The sequence below is a fragment of the Schistocerca piceifrons genome, chromosome 6, assembly GCF_021461385.2.
Source record: "Schistocerca piceifrons isolate TAMUIC-IGC-003096 chromosome 6, iqSchPice1.1, whole genome shotgun sequence".
NCBI lineage: Eukaryota > Metazoa > Arthropoda > Insecta > Orthoptera > Acrididae > Schistocerca > Schistocerca piceifrons.
Window position 1 is genome coordinate 88923998 of NC_060143.1, and position 13454 is coordinate 88937451.

The 13454-nt window shown below is 37.5% G+C and overlaps 1 protein-coding gene across 1 annotated transcript in view; it reads right to left on the minus strand.

Moving 5' to 3' along the window:
- Window positions 1-1570: 1570 nt before the first annotated feature.
- LOC124802981 (HMG box-containing protein 1-like) overlaps window positions 1571-13454 on the minus strand; it is a 66428-nt gene continuing 54544 nt past the window's right edge. The window contains exon 7 of the mRNA XM_047264081.1: window positions 1571-3020. Coding sequence (XP_047120037.1) covers window positions 2870-3020 — 151 coding nt within the window. The 3' untranslated portion in view covers window positions 1571-2869. The remainder of the gene's footprint in view (window positions 3021-13454) is intronic.

The window sequence follows — 13454 nt, forward strand, 5'->3', positions numbered from 1 at the left end:
TTCTTGGTATGCTATCATTGTGAGTAATGCCAAGTTATCTCAAGGGCATACTATATGTCTTCTCATCAGCTCACATGTTCGGTGCTTCTATTTCGACTGGAATTAAGTTATTCATTTTAGTGCAATACAAGTTCCTCATAGCACTGGAGCACACCTCATCGCAAGTTCTCAGTTAATCTATACATGCTGTGAAAATAAATTGAGCTGAGTCAATTCCCTTCTTCAAAAATTTTAACAGTAAAAGCCACGTGCAGTCCTCGTATTATTAAGATAGTTATTGGCCACAGGTCAGCACAGTATTCCAAGAAGTGCCCAATGAAATATGACTTCCATAATTTTTTTCTTTCACTATAAGAATGGCACTGTGAATGCAATTTATTCTCTTGGTTATTACCTCTAACCTGTCTACCAATACTTCTAGAACTAAAGATCATGCTTATCATGCAATCAAGTGCCATTTCAAAGAACCTGTACGCTTTCTTAGATTATATCTCATTTACAAAATGATATTAAATTTGTTTTAGATGATAATGTTTGTTCCAGTAAGTTGAGTTTTATTGACTAGAAAGAACTGAATCACCAAAATGAAAGCAAAGGTAGAAAACAATGGCTTTCCTTAACATTCTTACTGGTTTCCTTATATAATCCTTAAATGGTACCACTGCTAGACTTTACTCCTTTTTTCCAAGATGGGAGTTTTGCACAGTCTTTGTAGTCACCTAATTTGGTTTCAATGTCCAGTGGGCCGACTGATATATTTTTTCCATCACCACCACCTCACCAATGCAGTTCATTATTTTTAGCATTTGACAACTGAATGTTTCACAGTGTCTACATGTACTTCCCACTAGCTGCAATATTTGTCCTTAGTTCCCTTTAATCTTTCCCAACAATTACGGCTACTGTTTATTACAACATAAATACAATGGTGATAGCTCAAAACCTAGTATCATTTTCTGATCTGTCAATGTGGTTATATGGCAATCATTATACATATGCAAGTGAGGGTTTTCCTTTTCTTCATATATTGATTGTTATATCATAAGAGTGATTCCTGATGACTGTAACATTCACACAAGAAATATACCTATAATCCAATGGTGAATAAATAATAATGTTTCTGGGATGATTATTTTATATATACCATGTTATCATTTCTGGTGGAATATATATATGAGCCTTTTACTAGTATCCTTAGACAAGTTCCTAGTTTAGAGATTTATGGTCCAGTGTTCAACTGATATTAACAGTGGCGGTAATCTTACCTAAAAATAAATGTAGAATGTAGTAGGAACTCCATCATGCGTATATTCGTTTGCTGTCCAGCACACTGGATTTTGTCGTACTTGAATGTCTCACTGAGCAATACATTACGTTAACCACTTTTACAGGAAGAATAAAAAATTAGTGCAGTTTGCGAAATGTATTTCAAGTAGGGTCTGTTACAAAATTTACTGACAGCTTTACATCTTGTCAATTACAAGTTTCTTAATTTATAGTTAACTTTTATTTGTCTGCAAATGAGAATATTATTAATTTTTGTAATTTTTACACCAGGAATAAAATAATTTTGGGTCAGATAAATAAGCATATGTGTCTACAGTACAGTGCCACATGGACTAATATGTCAAAAGATATAATAACATATTAAGATATTGATTCCTTGTAACTTGAGTTTTGTTTTGTGTGCCAGGACATCCCATTTCCCAACCATATTTTTCCTCCTCCCTGAAGAAAAATGCGATACTTTGAAATCAAGGAGTGCTGTGATTAATTTTTTATTGTTCTCTTGTAACACTGGAAACTGCACCTCCTGGAGGCAAATTCTGGTGAAACTCCATTTGACTTATTAGTATGTGCACTGTGTTTTTGTGACAACACAGGTAACAGTCTGAAGAAGACAGTCTGTAGTTTGTATCTTGATGACTTAATTATGAAACTGATGAGTATTTGCTAAAAGGTGCCACAGTTTTAAAATAGTTACCATCATTTTCATGTCTCTTTAAATTTGTTTCATCTTTCCATCAGCTTCACCTTACCTCTTCCGTGTGCAGTTGTCTTACCTACTAATGTCTTCTTTCATTCCTTAAAACATTACCGTGTTCTCATTTCCTATTCAGTTTTCTTTCTTTACGCCTCCTTCCACCAATGTTATGAATGAATTCATTCTTTCTGGATCTGTTCATCATTATTTGATCTTCTTAAAAAGAATATTACTTTGTAGACTATCACTGATTTAAATTTTTAACTTTCAGGTGTCTTTCTGTCCTCCTCCCCATGTAGATGAACTTATGCAAATAAATTTACAATATTTGCTGAACAGGACTATAAAGTGCAAAAAATGCCTAAGTGCTTACCAATAATAATCTTGTAATGATTTGCACACATTTGGGAAAAAATGTCATCGACATTTAATATGTAGGATACAGAGTCATCAGGTCTGATGAAGTAGCTGAGGATATTCCATTCAGTTTCCTTGTTTTCAAGAATCTATTGTTCTATGTAAGTCATTCAGAATATTTATGTTACCTGCAAAGATTCTGACGTCATTTCATTTTTTTGATAATTTGTTTAACTGCTGACAAAGATGAAAAGTTTGTTTTTAACTATAACAGCATTCCAGCAGACACTTCTTTTCTTAAAAATATTATTGCTTTATTAAAATTTGAGAGGCTGCATCAAGGGTAACTTGCATCACACCACACTCACTGTCTCGTATGTTATGTCATGACAGAAAATATCGAACAGCATAATGCCCACAGAAAACTGATATAGCCAACCATTCCTTCAACCATTCCTTCATGGGGTGCTTCAAGTTTTTAAATGCACAAGTAAATAAATGCAAATGTACATACTTTATTGAACATCGCTAACTGGTGGAATGAGACCGCTTACGCTTCCAACAATCAGGGTGGCGCCTCTTCTGCTCCTGGGCCAGGAGTCGTGCTTCCTCCACAAACTTCTGACGCTCCTCAGCAGGCATGCTACGCCATGCCTCTCCCAAAAGTACACTGATTGCCCTGCAAAGAGAGGGTAAAGACACTTGTACAGAGTCATGTTAAGGTGGCGACCACACATAACTGCAAGCTCGGCTACAGTCTGTTAGACGAGTGATTGGTATTAACAGTTGAGGCAGTGTTGCCGAACTTGTCTTATGGCACTCCACGCCTGGTTGCTGCTACACACATTTTTTTAGCAGAAGAATCAAAAGTGTTGAAAGCATGCAGGTCATATTTGTACGTGTGAATTTATTTACAGCTGCTACTTGTAATATATAATTCAAAACAATTGAAAAGAACTATTTAGTACCTAATATCCTGAAATATCATAAAGTCAATTGTCAAACTTCACAACAGAAATCAAGACTGTTTTTACAAACTGTTGGAACATTCACCATTTTTGTTTCCATTGTTAAATATTTACAATATTAATTAGTTCTACAATAAGTGACAGAATAATTTATCAGTATATTAACAGTTATAGTCTGAAGGTGCTACTCACAATATGATGATAGGTTAATGGTATGCTTGCTCCTTACATTCCTGAGTGTGTTGTAGTTATGCCAAACAGAAAACATAACCTACATTACTGTCAGATTTAGGACAGTCTTCTTCAGTACTGCTCGAACTATCACTGCTCCCTCTAAGATATATAATTAAATTTATGATGCATGCCTTTGTGTTTGGCTGCCTCTCTGATGACACCTGTGCTGCTAATCACAATTTTTGTCCATGTCTCACTTGTCACTAGATTGACAGCTGCTACAGCGAGATCTTCAGATTCAGAGATTGTGAACTTTTTATTTTTTTCCAGCAATGTAATTTTTTATTTGTAATAATACCCCTCCAAAGGCATTGAGGTGACAGTGGTATGAAGGAAGCCAAAAACTTTTATGACCATGCTGTTTACCAACCTTCTCAATTACGTATATCAGAAATTGTAATGTGTTTCATGCTAGAAATTCGAAAAATTCCACCTTCTTCAAATCTTCTCTGAAATCCATTTTTCATCATTTCTGCCACTGAATTATATTACCTTCATTATAGCCAAAGTTGGTGTCTTATCATGAACAAAGGAATGATAAGGCACATTGTCCATAATGATCACTGATAGATTTGTTAGATTTATCGTAGTTGATGTTCCGAAAATCCACACAGTTCATCTGTGATAATCATGTGTCTTTTTTGAATGAAACATTAACAAGTAGCTTGGCACAAAACTGTCTGCTGTAGCTGCATGTAAAACAGTAATATTTCCTCCTTTTCCAACAGGCGCTGCCATGGTTCTCTGGGGCGTTATCTCACTCAGGCCTCTATATAATGAATGGCTGGTATTAACCCAAGTTTTGTCTATCCTCACTATATTTTCAAATCTCACACCCGTGATCCTGTCCAGAAATCTGCACCACCATGCAACTACATCTGTCCTTTGCATTAATATTTTGCATATGTTAAACACTGAATACCTGAAGCTTATGTCTTTCCGCACTGTAGGTAATGAAAAATTTTCTTCCATTATGACTCATCACCACCCAGCCCAAACCACTATGGACAGAAACTTGAAATTTGCAGAGGGTGTTGATCTTACACCGAACAGTTGTCATTTAAGAAGGGATTTTGAAAATTCCACTACTAAAGGGGTGAAAAATGTTACTGTTAAGGCAGTTTTGAAGTTAAACCTACGAAAATTGGTATCTGGTCTCTCGGTCAGAAATAAAGAAATACATGTTCCAGCATTTTTATTTTATTTTTAAATTTAACCCCTATGGAGGTGAAACAATGAGTGAAATCGTTTTTGATAATAAATCATCATTAAAGAACTACCAAAGTAGTTTTAAAGCTACATCTATGAACACTGGTATTTTGCTTCTTGGTTACAAATAAAAGAATATGTATTTCAGTGTTTTTGAAAATTCAAACCTGAAGGAGGGAACTAAGGAATGAAATGTTTCATGAAAAAATTTCATTATGAAAGCATTTTTAAAGCTAAATCTTTGAAAACTGGTATTTGGCTTCTCAATCAGATATGGAAAAATACGTGTTTCACTGTATTTGGAAATCAAACCCTTAAGGGAGTGAAATAAGGCCACACTGAGTCACTGACTCATCATCACTCAGCTCAAACTACTAAGGATAGAAACTTGAAATTTCCTGAGGATGTTGATCTTATACTATAGGCATGTCTAAAAAGAAATTCTTCGAGATTCCACTCCTAAGGGGCTGAAATAGTGGATGAAAGCCTTTTTGAAAATATGTTGCTATTAAGACAATTTTCAAGCTAGAACTATGAAAACTGGTATTTGGTTTCTCAGTCAGAAATAAAAAAGTATGCATTCCAGCATTTTTGGAAATATGACAAAGAAGTGGTTAAAATAGTGGGGGAAAGATTTTTTGAAAATACATCATTATTAAAGAACTAAAGCGCATCTGTAAAATTTGGTATCTGACTTCTCGGTTGGAAACTAAAAAAATATGTTTCCGTGTTTTTGGTAATTCAGCCCCATGGAGTAAAACAGGGGATGACAAGTTTTATGAAATTATTTCATTATGAAAGCACTTTCAAAGCTAAATATACAGAAATTTGTCTTTGGCTTCTCTGTTACAAACAAGAAAATATGTGCTTCACAGTTTTTGGAAATTCAACACCTATGGGGGTGAAATAGGAGATGAAAATTTTTACAGCTAAGTCTATGAAAGCTTGTATTTCACTTCTCAGTTAGATATAAAAAATATTTGTTAGGGGATGAAAGTTCCCATGGAAATACCTCCACAGGAACACAAAAGGCATGATTAACAAAAACCTTGGACACTAGCTACTAGAATAGCTTTTCGGTCAGAAGTGCATCTGGAAAAAGCCATTCTTCTATTTTAGAGGGTGTTGCAATTTATAAACATAAAACTTCAATTAAAAAAATAAAATAAAATAAAATAAAATAAAATAAACAAAAAAATCTGTACGAGCACAAAGTATACACAAGCGAAACAGCAGGCGCTAAGCTAGAAGCTTTATGTATAACGACGAATAGTGTCTTTCTCAAAATTGTCCAAAGCAGTCACCTGCTTCTTTTTCAGCCGCTTCTTTCCTGGTATGTGCAGCCTTGTTGTGCTGCTCTCACCATGGTGCAGTCTATACTGTACTGCTCTTTTCCTATCGTTAAAACAGTGTTCTTGCTTATTTTCAATGCTGTTGCAGCTCTCTTGAAAACCTGATCAACAGGAAATAAGGGCTCAGCTTTTCTCTTTTCTTTCTCCAAAGTAGTCCCTCACCGAACAAATGAATTTGTGGGCATGGCTGTGTAGAACACTTTTCTTTCTCAATTTCACTTCACATATTGAGCTGGCACTATTTGCCATACTGGACACTGTTGAAAATGAAACAGAAGCAAATGCACTCTGGAAACAACAAACACAAAATAATCTACAAACTGGAATATTAACAGAAACAATGAAACAATAGCACCAGTTGCACATGAGACACTGGCTGGTTCATTTCAGATGAGAGCATCAGGTTTGCAGATCAGCAGTGTGGCCTGCTTGAATCTGCTGTTGGCTGGCTACCTACAGCCGCTTGGCAACACAATGACACTAATGAGCTGTCAGTACTAAAGATTCATCTCTCAGCCAACTGTAGTATGCATGTGCAAGTTTCCTTCACTATCAGTGGGAAAAATTTGCACAAGTATTGAGGCTCGAACGATTTTTCATAATTCAAGCGTTTATGCTCGTGCAAGCAAAGATCAGTTCCTAATTGTTTCTTAGCCGCAGCATGTTAAGCAGTCTCAAACACATTAATAGTGATCTGCTTGACTACTTTATTTGAGCATTTCCTTTGGTGAATAAATTGGAAGTAGTATCATCAAAAGAGTAATCATGACACAGCCGATAATAGCTTGCTTTCTAAACATAATGCAATCAATCTGACTGCCAACAAAAAAGGTTACTCAGGGAGAAATGTCGATTTTATTTGAACCCTCTCCCTTTTTAACACTTTGCAGCAATGCCTATGATAATATGGGCACATCTGGCCTGCCTGAATATCTACCACACGTAAGCCTACAGTCAAGCTTACTCAATGTTTCTCTTTGTTCTTTGGTTTCCTATGCGACTAAGATTCTCAGTACAAACAGTAGTTGGATAAATTTGTTTACTTCTTTTCTTGTGTGTCTCTGGACTGGAGTGTTTCAGTCCTTGTGCACATAGGTGCATCAACATGACAACACACGGTTAGGCCAATGATGAAATTGTTCGTGAGTTATTTTATGACTCCGAGGACAGTGAAGTCGTCGTTTTCGGAAGATGACATTGCGAATGAGTACAAGAATGATGCAGATTATGTCCAAGCAGAAATTTCACAATTTTTGTGATGAAATTCTCAGTATTTTCATTCAACTCTCAGCTGTAAGTATTTCCGTATGAAATTCCATAGTGGTTTTATTTTCAAATATGACTTTCTGTGATAGACTCATAAGAGAAGAGCAGTCATCAAGTCACTTCAAGAACAAGCATTAATGTTATTCTGCTGAATATCATATTTGAAGAGTGTGGAAGACCAAGTGCAAGGACGAGAATTTTGCACTGTATGGACTCTGAGTAAAGCTGGATGACTGCCGGTTGTGTGACTGATACGGCTGTATTTTCAAGACTATCATCTACTGAAAATTCAATGTCAGTATCCTCATAATAGCAAGATAAATTAAGCAATTACACTAACGGTCAAACTATTACAGGCTATCCATTTGTGACTGAGATGGGGAGGTGTGAGATGTGTGTAGAAGCAAGAAGTTGACTAAAAATGTGGTGCAAAGGTAAAAATTAACAGTGTAGTAAGCGCAAAGTCACACAGAAATTTAACATGCTTCAAAGTGTACAAAACAGAAAATTATATAATGAAAACTTGCCACCTATGATTACTGTATATACAAGAAGCTTCGTTATTAAATATTTTTATGCAAAATAATCAAGCTGCTTTCTGAAAAATTTTCATTTACCCTTGACAATTTTTTTCTGTTTTCAAAAACAATGGTTTTTAAAAATTCACAACATATCAATCCACGAAAAATGTAGTGCACAAGTTTTTAAATTTGAAATGTACATTTTCCATTAATGTAAAGGGCACTATTATACTAAAATCTTTCAAGAAGTTACGACTGCTTAGAATATGGCAAACATGGTCTTGTTTTTCAGCATGGGCTTTTGTGTTATACCTCAGAATTCGAAGTGTTGATGATACTTTGGGAAGAAATAGGAAGCAAACAATGGATATAAAATTTCATAAAGTATATGAAAGACCAAACTAATTAAAATCGGTGATCACTAAGGGACAGTTAACAATTCATTGTGATGTTGTTAAAATCCAATTACAGAGCTGAAACACTCAACTGATGATAACAGTACTACTCCCAAAGATGGGGATGACATTCATAATTACAGCTTCCACAATTGTACAACCCTGTGCTTATGAATGGTTTTCACATTGAAAGACAATGTACTCCTGCTGTAAGTCAAAATTCTTATCATATGTTGACAGTACTCTTTTCTAACCGGACACACTGAAAGCTTAGGTTTGTAAACCCTATTTAGTCAACCAAATGCACGTTTATTGTTTTCAGTTGTTTGTCTTATGAAATTTTCATCGCATCTTCACAAATATTACTGACATGATTTCCAAATAGTTTTATTTAATTCAGGACATTATATCATGCTCTGATAATTCAACATACTTAGCTTACCCACTACAGAATTGTTCTTCAGCTTTTTCAGTAAAATCACCATCATCATCTTATTGTAGGATTTGCTGTCATTTAACAGCTTCTGTAACTCTACCTTCTCATTAAAGAGTGCAGTCTATTGTGACTAAATAAAAGGTAATAGAATCATTAGGGTTTTAGGCCCTAAAATAAATATTGTAGAAGCAATCATGTTTCTAAGTTCCTTGTTCTTATTTATTTATCAAACTTTGTGCAAAAAGGTGCATAGAAAAAGAAGCTATGTATGTCTCATTATTGGAGTTCCTTCAATTCAGTTCTCCCCAAATATTCTCCGGGATCAGAATACCAAAGTCCCAGAGGAACTTGCACATGTTGGTAGGTCCTCCAACAACCCTCGCCACAGTATACCAGCTATCCAGGCCTGAAGAGTTTGGGAAGGCTAAACTTTAGCAGAGCTATGTCAAAACCATTTTCACCTGAAACCTGAGTTCTTCTGAAAGTCAAATCCTGGGAAAAATATGAGCAGTTCACAGCTGAAAACATGCCACCAGGTACCTCAAGTCTGTAGTCAATGTCATAATTTGGCAATCAGCAAGTATTTGTATCATCAGTAACATATTTAATCTCTAGTTTGTAGTATACCGTCTTTACATCAGTCACAAAGAAGTGGGTGTAATGAGATAATTTTCAAGGGATACAAAGGTTAGTAAGTTATTTAGAAATATAAAGGGTAGCAAGTAAAAAAAGTGGATGTAATGAGATAAATTTCAAGAGATACAAAGATTAATAAGTTATTTAGAAATATAAAAGATAGCAAGTAACAAACAAGTAATACAGACAAAATTAAGATGGAGAGACACAATCAAACGGTAGATACATAAGATGACAAAGCATTTATCTGGTTGTATTGCGTAACAATTTAAAGCTTTGATAGTCAAAAGAGAGAGTAGAGAACCTGATAGATCTCATGCATGGCAAATACAATGAGCATGTTTCACTAAAATTACATTATTGTAGGAGGAATATCTGTCGAGCCCAACTATTGATGTATGATATACACTGGAAAAAAATCACTGTTACATTTGTGGTTGGTTAAAGGCACAATTTAAGGTAAATCTACTCTGTCACCACTGAATGGAACAAAGTAGTTACACTGCAGAGCTAGAAATAATTTCATTGCGAAACTGATTTAAAGGTGAAATTATGTAAAACATGGTATATCATAAAAAGAGCAATGGAACCCAGTAAAACAGATTATTCCTCAACTTACTGAACTTAATAAGTCTTTACAAAATTGGGGGGGGGGGGGGGAAGGAGGGGGGGGGTCATGCCTTTAAGTACACCGATTTCTTATTGAATTAGATTTTTCTGTAAAGATGTTATGTTCAGAAAAGAAAAAGAAAAACAGTATGGTTATAATTTAATGCCCAATTTCTTGATATGGAAAATATCTAAATAATTTACAGCAAAAGTTGAAAAATGGTGATGACATAATACCTATTGTAGCAAAGCAAAATTCAACTGAGAAAACTGAAAACTAACAAATTATGAGACAGAATTGTTGGCCAGTATTTACTATTAGCAGGCGAAGTGTGTAGTACTGCCAATACATACACTTAAAAGTAAGTGTAGTGGCACCAATGTGGAAGTCGACTAGATGGTGCAACATTACCACTGACCACTGTGGCCCACTACTCTGATTGTGCTTATCACAAGAGACCACTCTCCAATGGATCTTTCATATATGCTGCCCCAAGGCTGGCCACTGCCAGTAGAAATTCAACAGCTGGTGGTCTAGACACTGGGTTGATGATCAACAGCCAGACACTGGGTTGATGATCAACAGCCGCATTCAAATAAGAACAAACTCACAAATTGTGATTGAGGTTTGCATCAGCTGTAGAATATTTCAGAAGAAATGAAAACTTGTGACAGACTGGGACTTGAACCCAGATTTCTCATTTGTCACCAGCAGCCGCCTTAGCCATTTTGGTTATCTGAGCATATGTCCAGGAGCGGTCCAAATCTCCATTTGTCCTGCAGTGCCTTATACAGAGCACTGCAGTATTTCATGTCATTACAAGGCAATTATGAGAGAAAACAATTTCTCACCTTGCCCGGAAATCATGATGATACAGAGCGTGCAGGAGGGAAAGTAAACACCAGGGCACATGCAGATTTGGGGCAATTGTTCATGACAAGCGGAAAATTTGGGCTTGAGTCCCAGTCTGGCACAAATTTTCATTTGTTTTGAAATATTCTACAGCTGATGCGAAACCATAACCGCAATATGCGAGGCAATTTCTATATAGCAGAAATGCATGACTGTGGACTCTGTTAATAACTGGCTTTACTTTACGCTGTATGGATTGCTCACTTATAACAGTTTGCACTGCTCTGAGGAGCGTGGTGTAACATACCTGACAAACAAAATGAAGTGAGTCTCCTTTAGTTTTGTGTGTAGATTGCCTTTACAAAAATGAGACACTCCCTAGCTTTCAGAATTAATAATTTCTTCCTCAAGAAGGAGATAGGAATTAGCTGGGGAAAGTCATACTCCAGTTAAAATAACTTTTTGATAGTGATTTCAGTGGTCAAATGCTGGCGGCCAGCCCCCAGCCAATGGTAGTTTTTTCTCAAGTGCCACATGTTCACTGTGCTGCCTTTTCTGTAGGTACATACAGAGCCTTGTGAAGCATGGCTGGCTGTACACTGGTCACACTGCTCCACAACACTGCAATCCGTCATTCACAAAGTTATTTTATTCCAGCTATAAAAGGTAGGGCAGGTCACTCAGACACCAGGGTGAATGGGATCCACTTGAACCTTTGCTGATCTATCCTTCTAACCACTCTGAGGAAGGAACTATTATGTCTGAAACCAGGGAAGTGTCCCACTTTCACTTTTATGTGTTTCTTATCAGCAGTACTACACATTTCTCATTCTGAAGACAAGTCCTGGCCAGCCGTTCTGTCTCCTAATTATTAATATAATTCCTACACTCTCATCACTACTGGCACAAATGGTTCAAATGGCTCTAAGCACTATGGGACTTAACATCTGAGGTCATCAGTCCCCACTAATGGCACAAAGAAGTACTTAACACATTCTTGCATCAGCATTTGTAAGGACAGTCTTTAACTGCAGTAAGAATTATGTCCCACGTGTAAATGCTACACCATCACTAAAATTTCTAAGTCACTCCAATGTCAAATTAATCAAACTATGGAAACTCCAGGTAGGAATATGAACAATGTAAGAAATGATAGATTGCTACTTACTGTAAAGAAAACACGTTTAGTTGTATACAGCCACAATTAAAAGACACTCACATACAGCTTTTGGGCACAGCCTTCCCCAGCAAACACACACACACACACACACACACACACACACACACACACACACACATGCCACCACCACCACCACCACCACCACCACCAACTCCAGCATCTCAGGTGGAAATGTGACATTACTTGGGATACAATCAGCAATCTGGAGTGGGTGGGGAAGGGATAGTAGTGCACCGGTGGGAAGAGAGATGAACACTGTCTGGTGGCGTGTGCAGGGGCTATACTGCCAACATGCGCAGCGTCAGGAGATTGTGGGGCGGGGAGGTGGGAAAGAAAGGAACAAGAAAAGGAGGAAAGATGGGCATCGGCAGAGGGCTGCAAGTAAACAGGGTGGGGGATGAGAATGGGGAGGAGATGATATGACAATGGGGGTGGAAACTGTTGGATGGAGGGTATGGGGACAGTATGTTACTGTAGGTTGAGGCCAGGATAATTACAGGAGCAGATAATGGGTTGTAAGGATAACTCCCATCGGCTCAGTTCAGAAAAGCTGGTGGTGGAGGGAAGTATCCAGATGGCTCGCGTAGTGAAGCAGCCATTGAAATCAAGTGTGTTATGTTCAGCTACATGTTGTGCCACACGATGGTCTACTTTGCTCTTGGCCACAGTTTGGCAGTGGCCGTCCATCCTGGTGGGCAGCTGGTTGGTAGTCATACCCATATAAAAAGCTGTGCAATGATTGCAGCAGAGCTTGTAAATGACATGGCTGCTTACACAGTTTTATCCTACCCCATCAGGGGCGAGGCCATCTGTGAAAGCAGCCATGGCATTTACCAGCGCTGCTGCAATCATTGCACAGCTTTTTATATTGGTGTGACTACCAACTAGCTGTCCACCATGATGAATGGCCACAGCTAAACTGTGACCAAGAGCGAAGTAGACCATCCTGTTGCACAACATGCAGTTGAACATAACACATTTGATTTCAATGGGAGCTTCACTACCCGAGCCATCTAGACTCTTCCCTCCACCACCAGCTTTTCTGAACTGCGCAGACAGAAGTTGTTATCCTTACAACACATTCCTGCTCCTGTTATTATCCTGGCCCCACACCCTCCCACCCAACAGTTTCCAACCCCCCTGTCATATTATCTCCTCCCCATTCTCGTCTACCGCCCTGTTTACTTGCAGCCTTCTGTCAACGCATCCACCCATCTTGCACTGCTCCTCTCCTTTTCTTGATCCTTTTTTTCCCAACTCCCTGCCCCATAATCTACTGACGCTATGCCTATTGGCAGTATAGACCTGCACACTGCACCAGACAGCATTCATCCCTCTGTTGGGCGGCTCTGCAAGCTTAGTGATCTTATTCTGTTTACAATTCCACGGAATGAACAATCTGGCTGGTACTGACAGGTTCATTTGTATCTGTAATGGAAGGAGTACAGGCAACT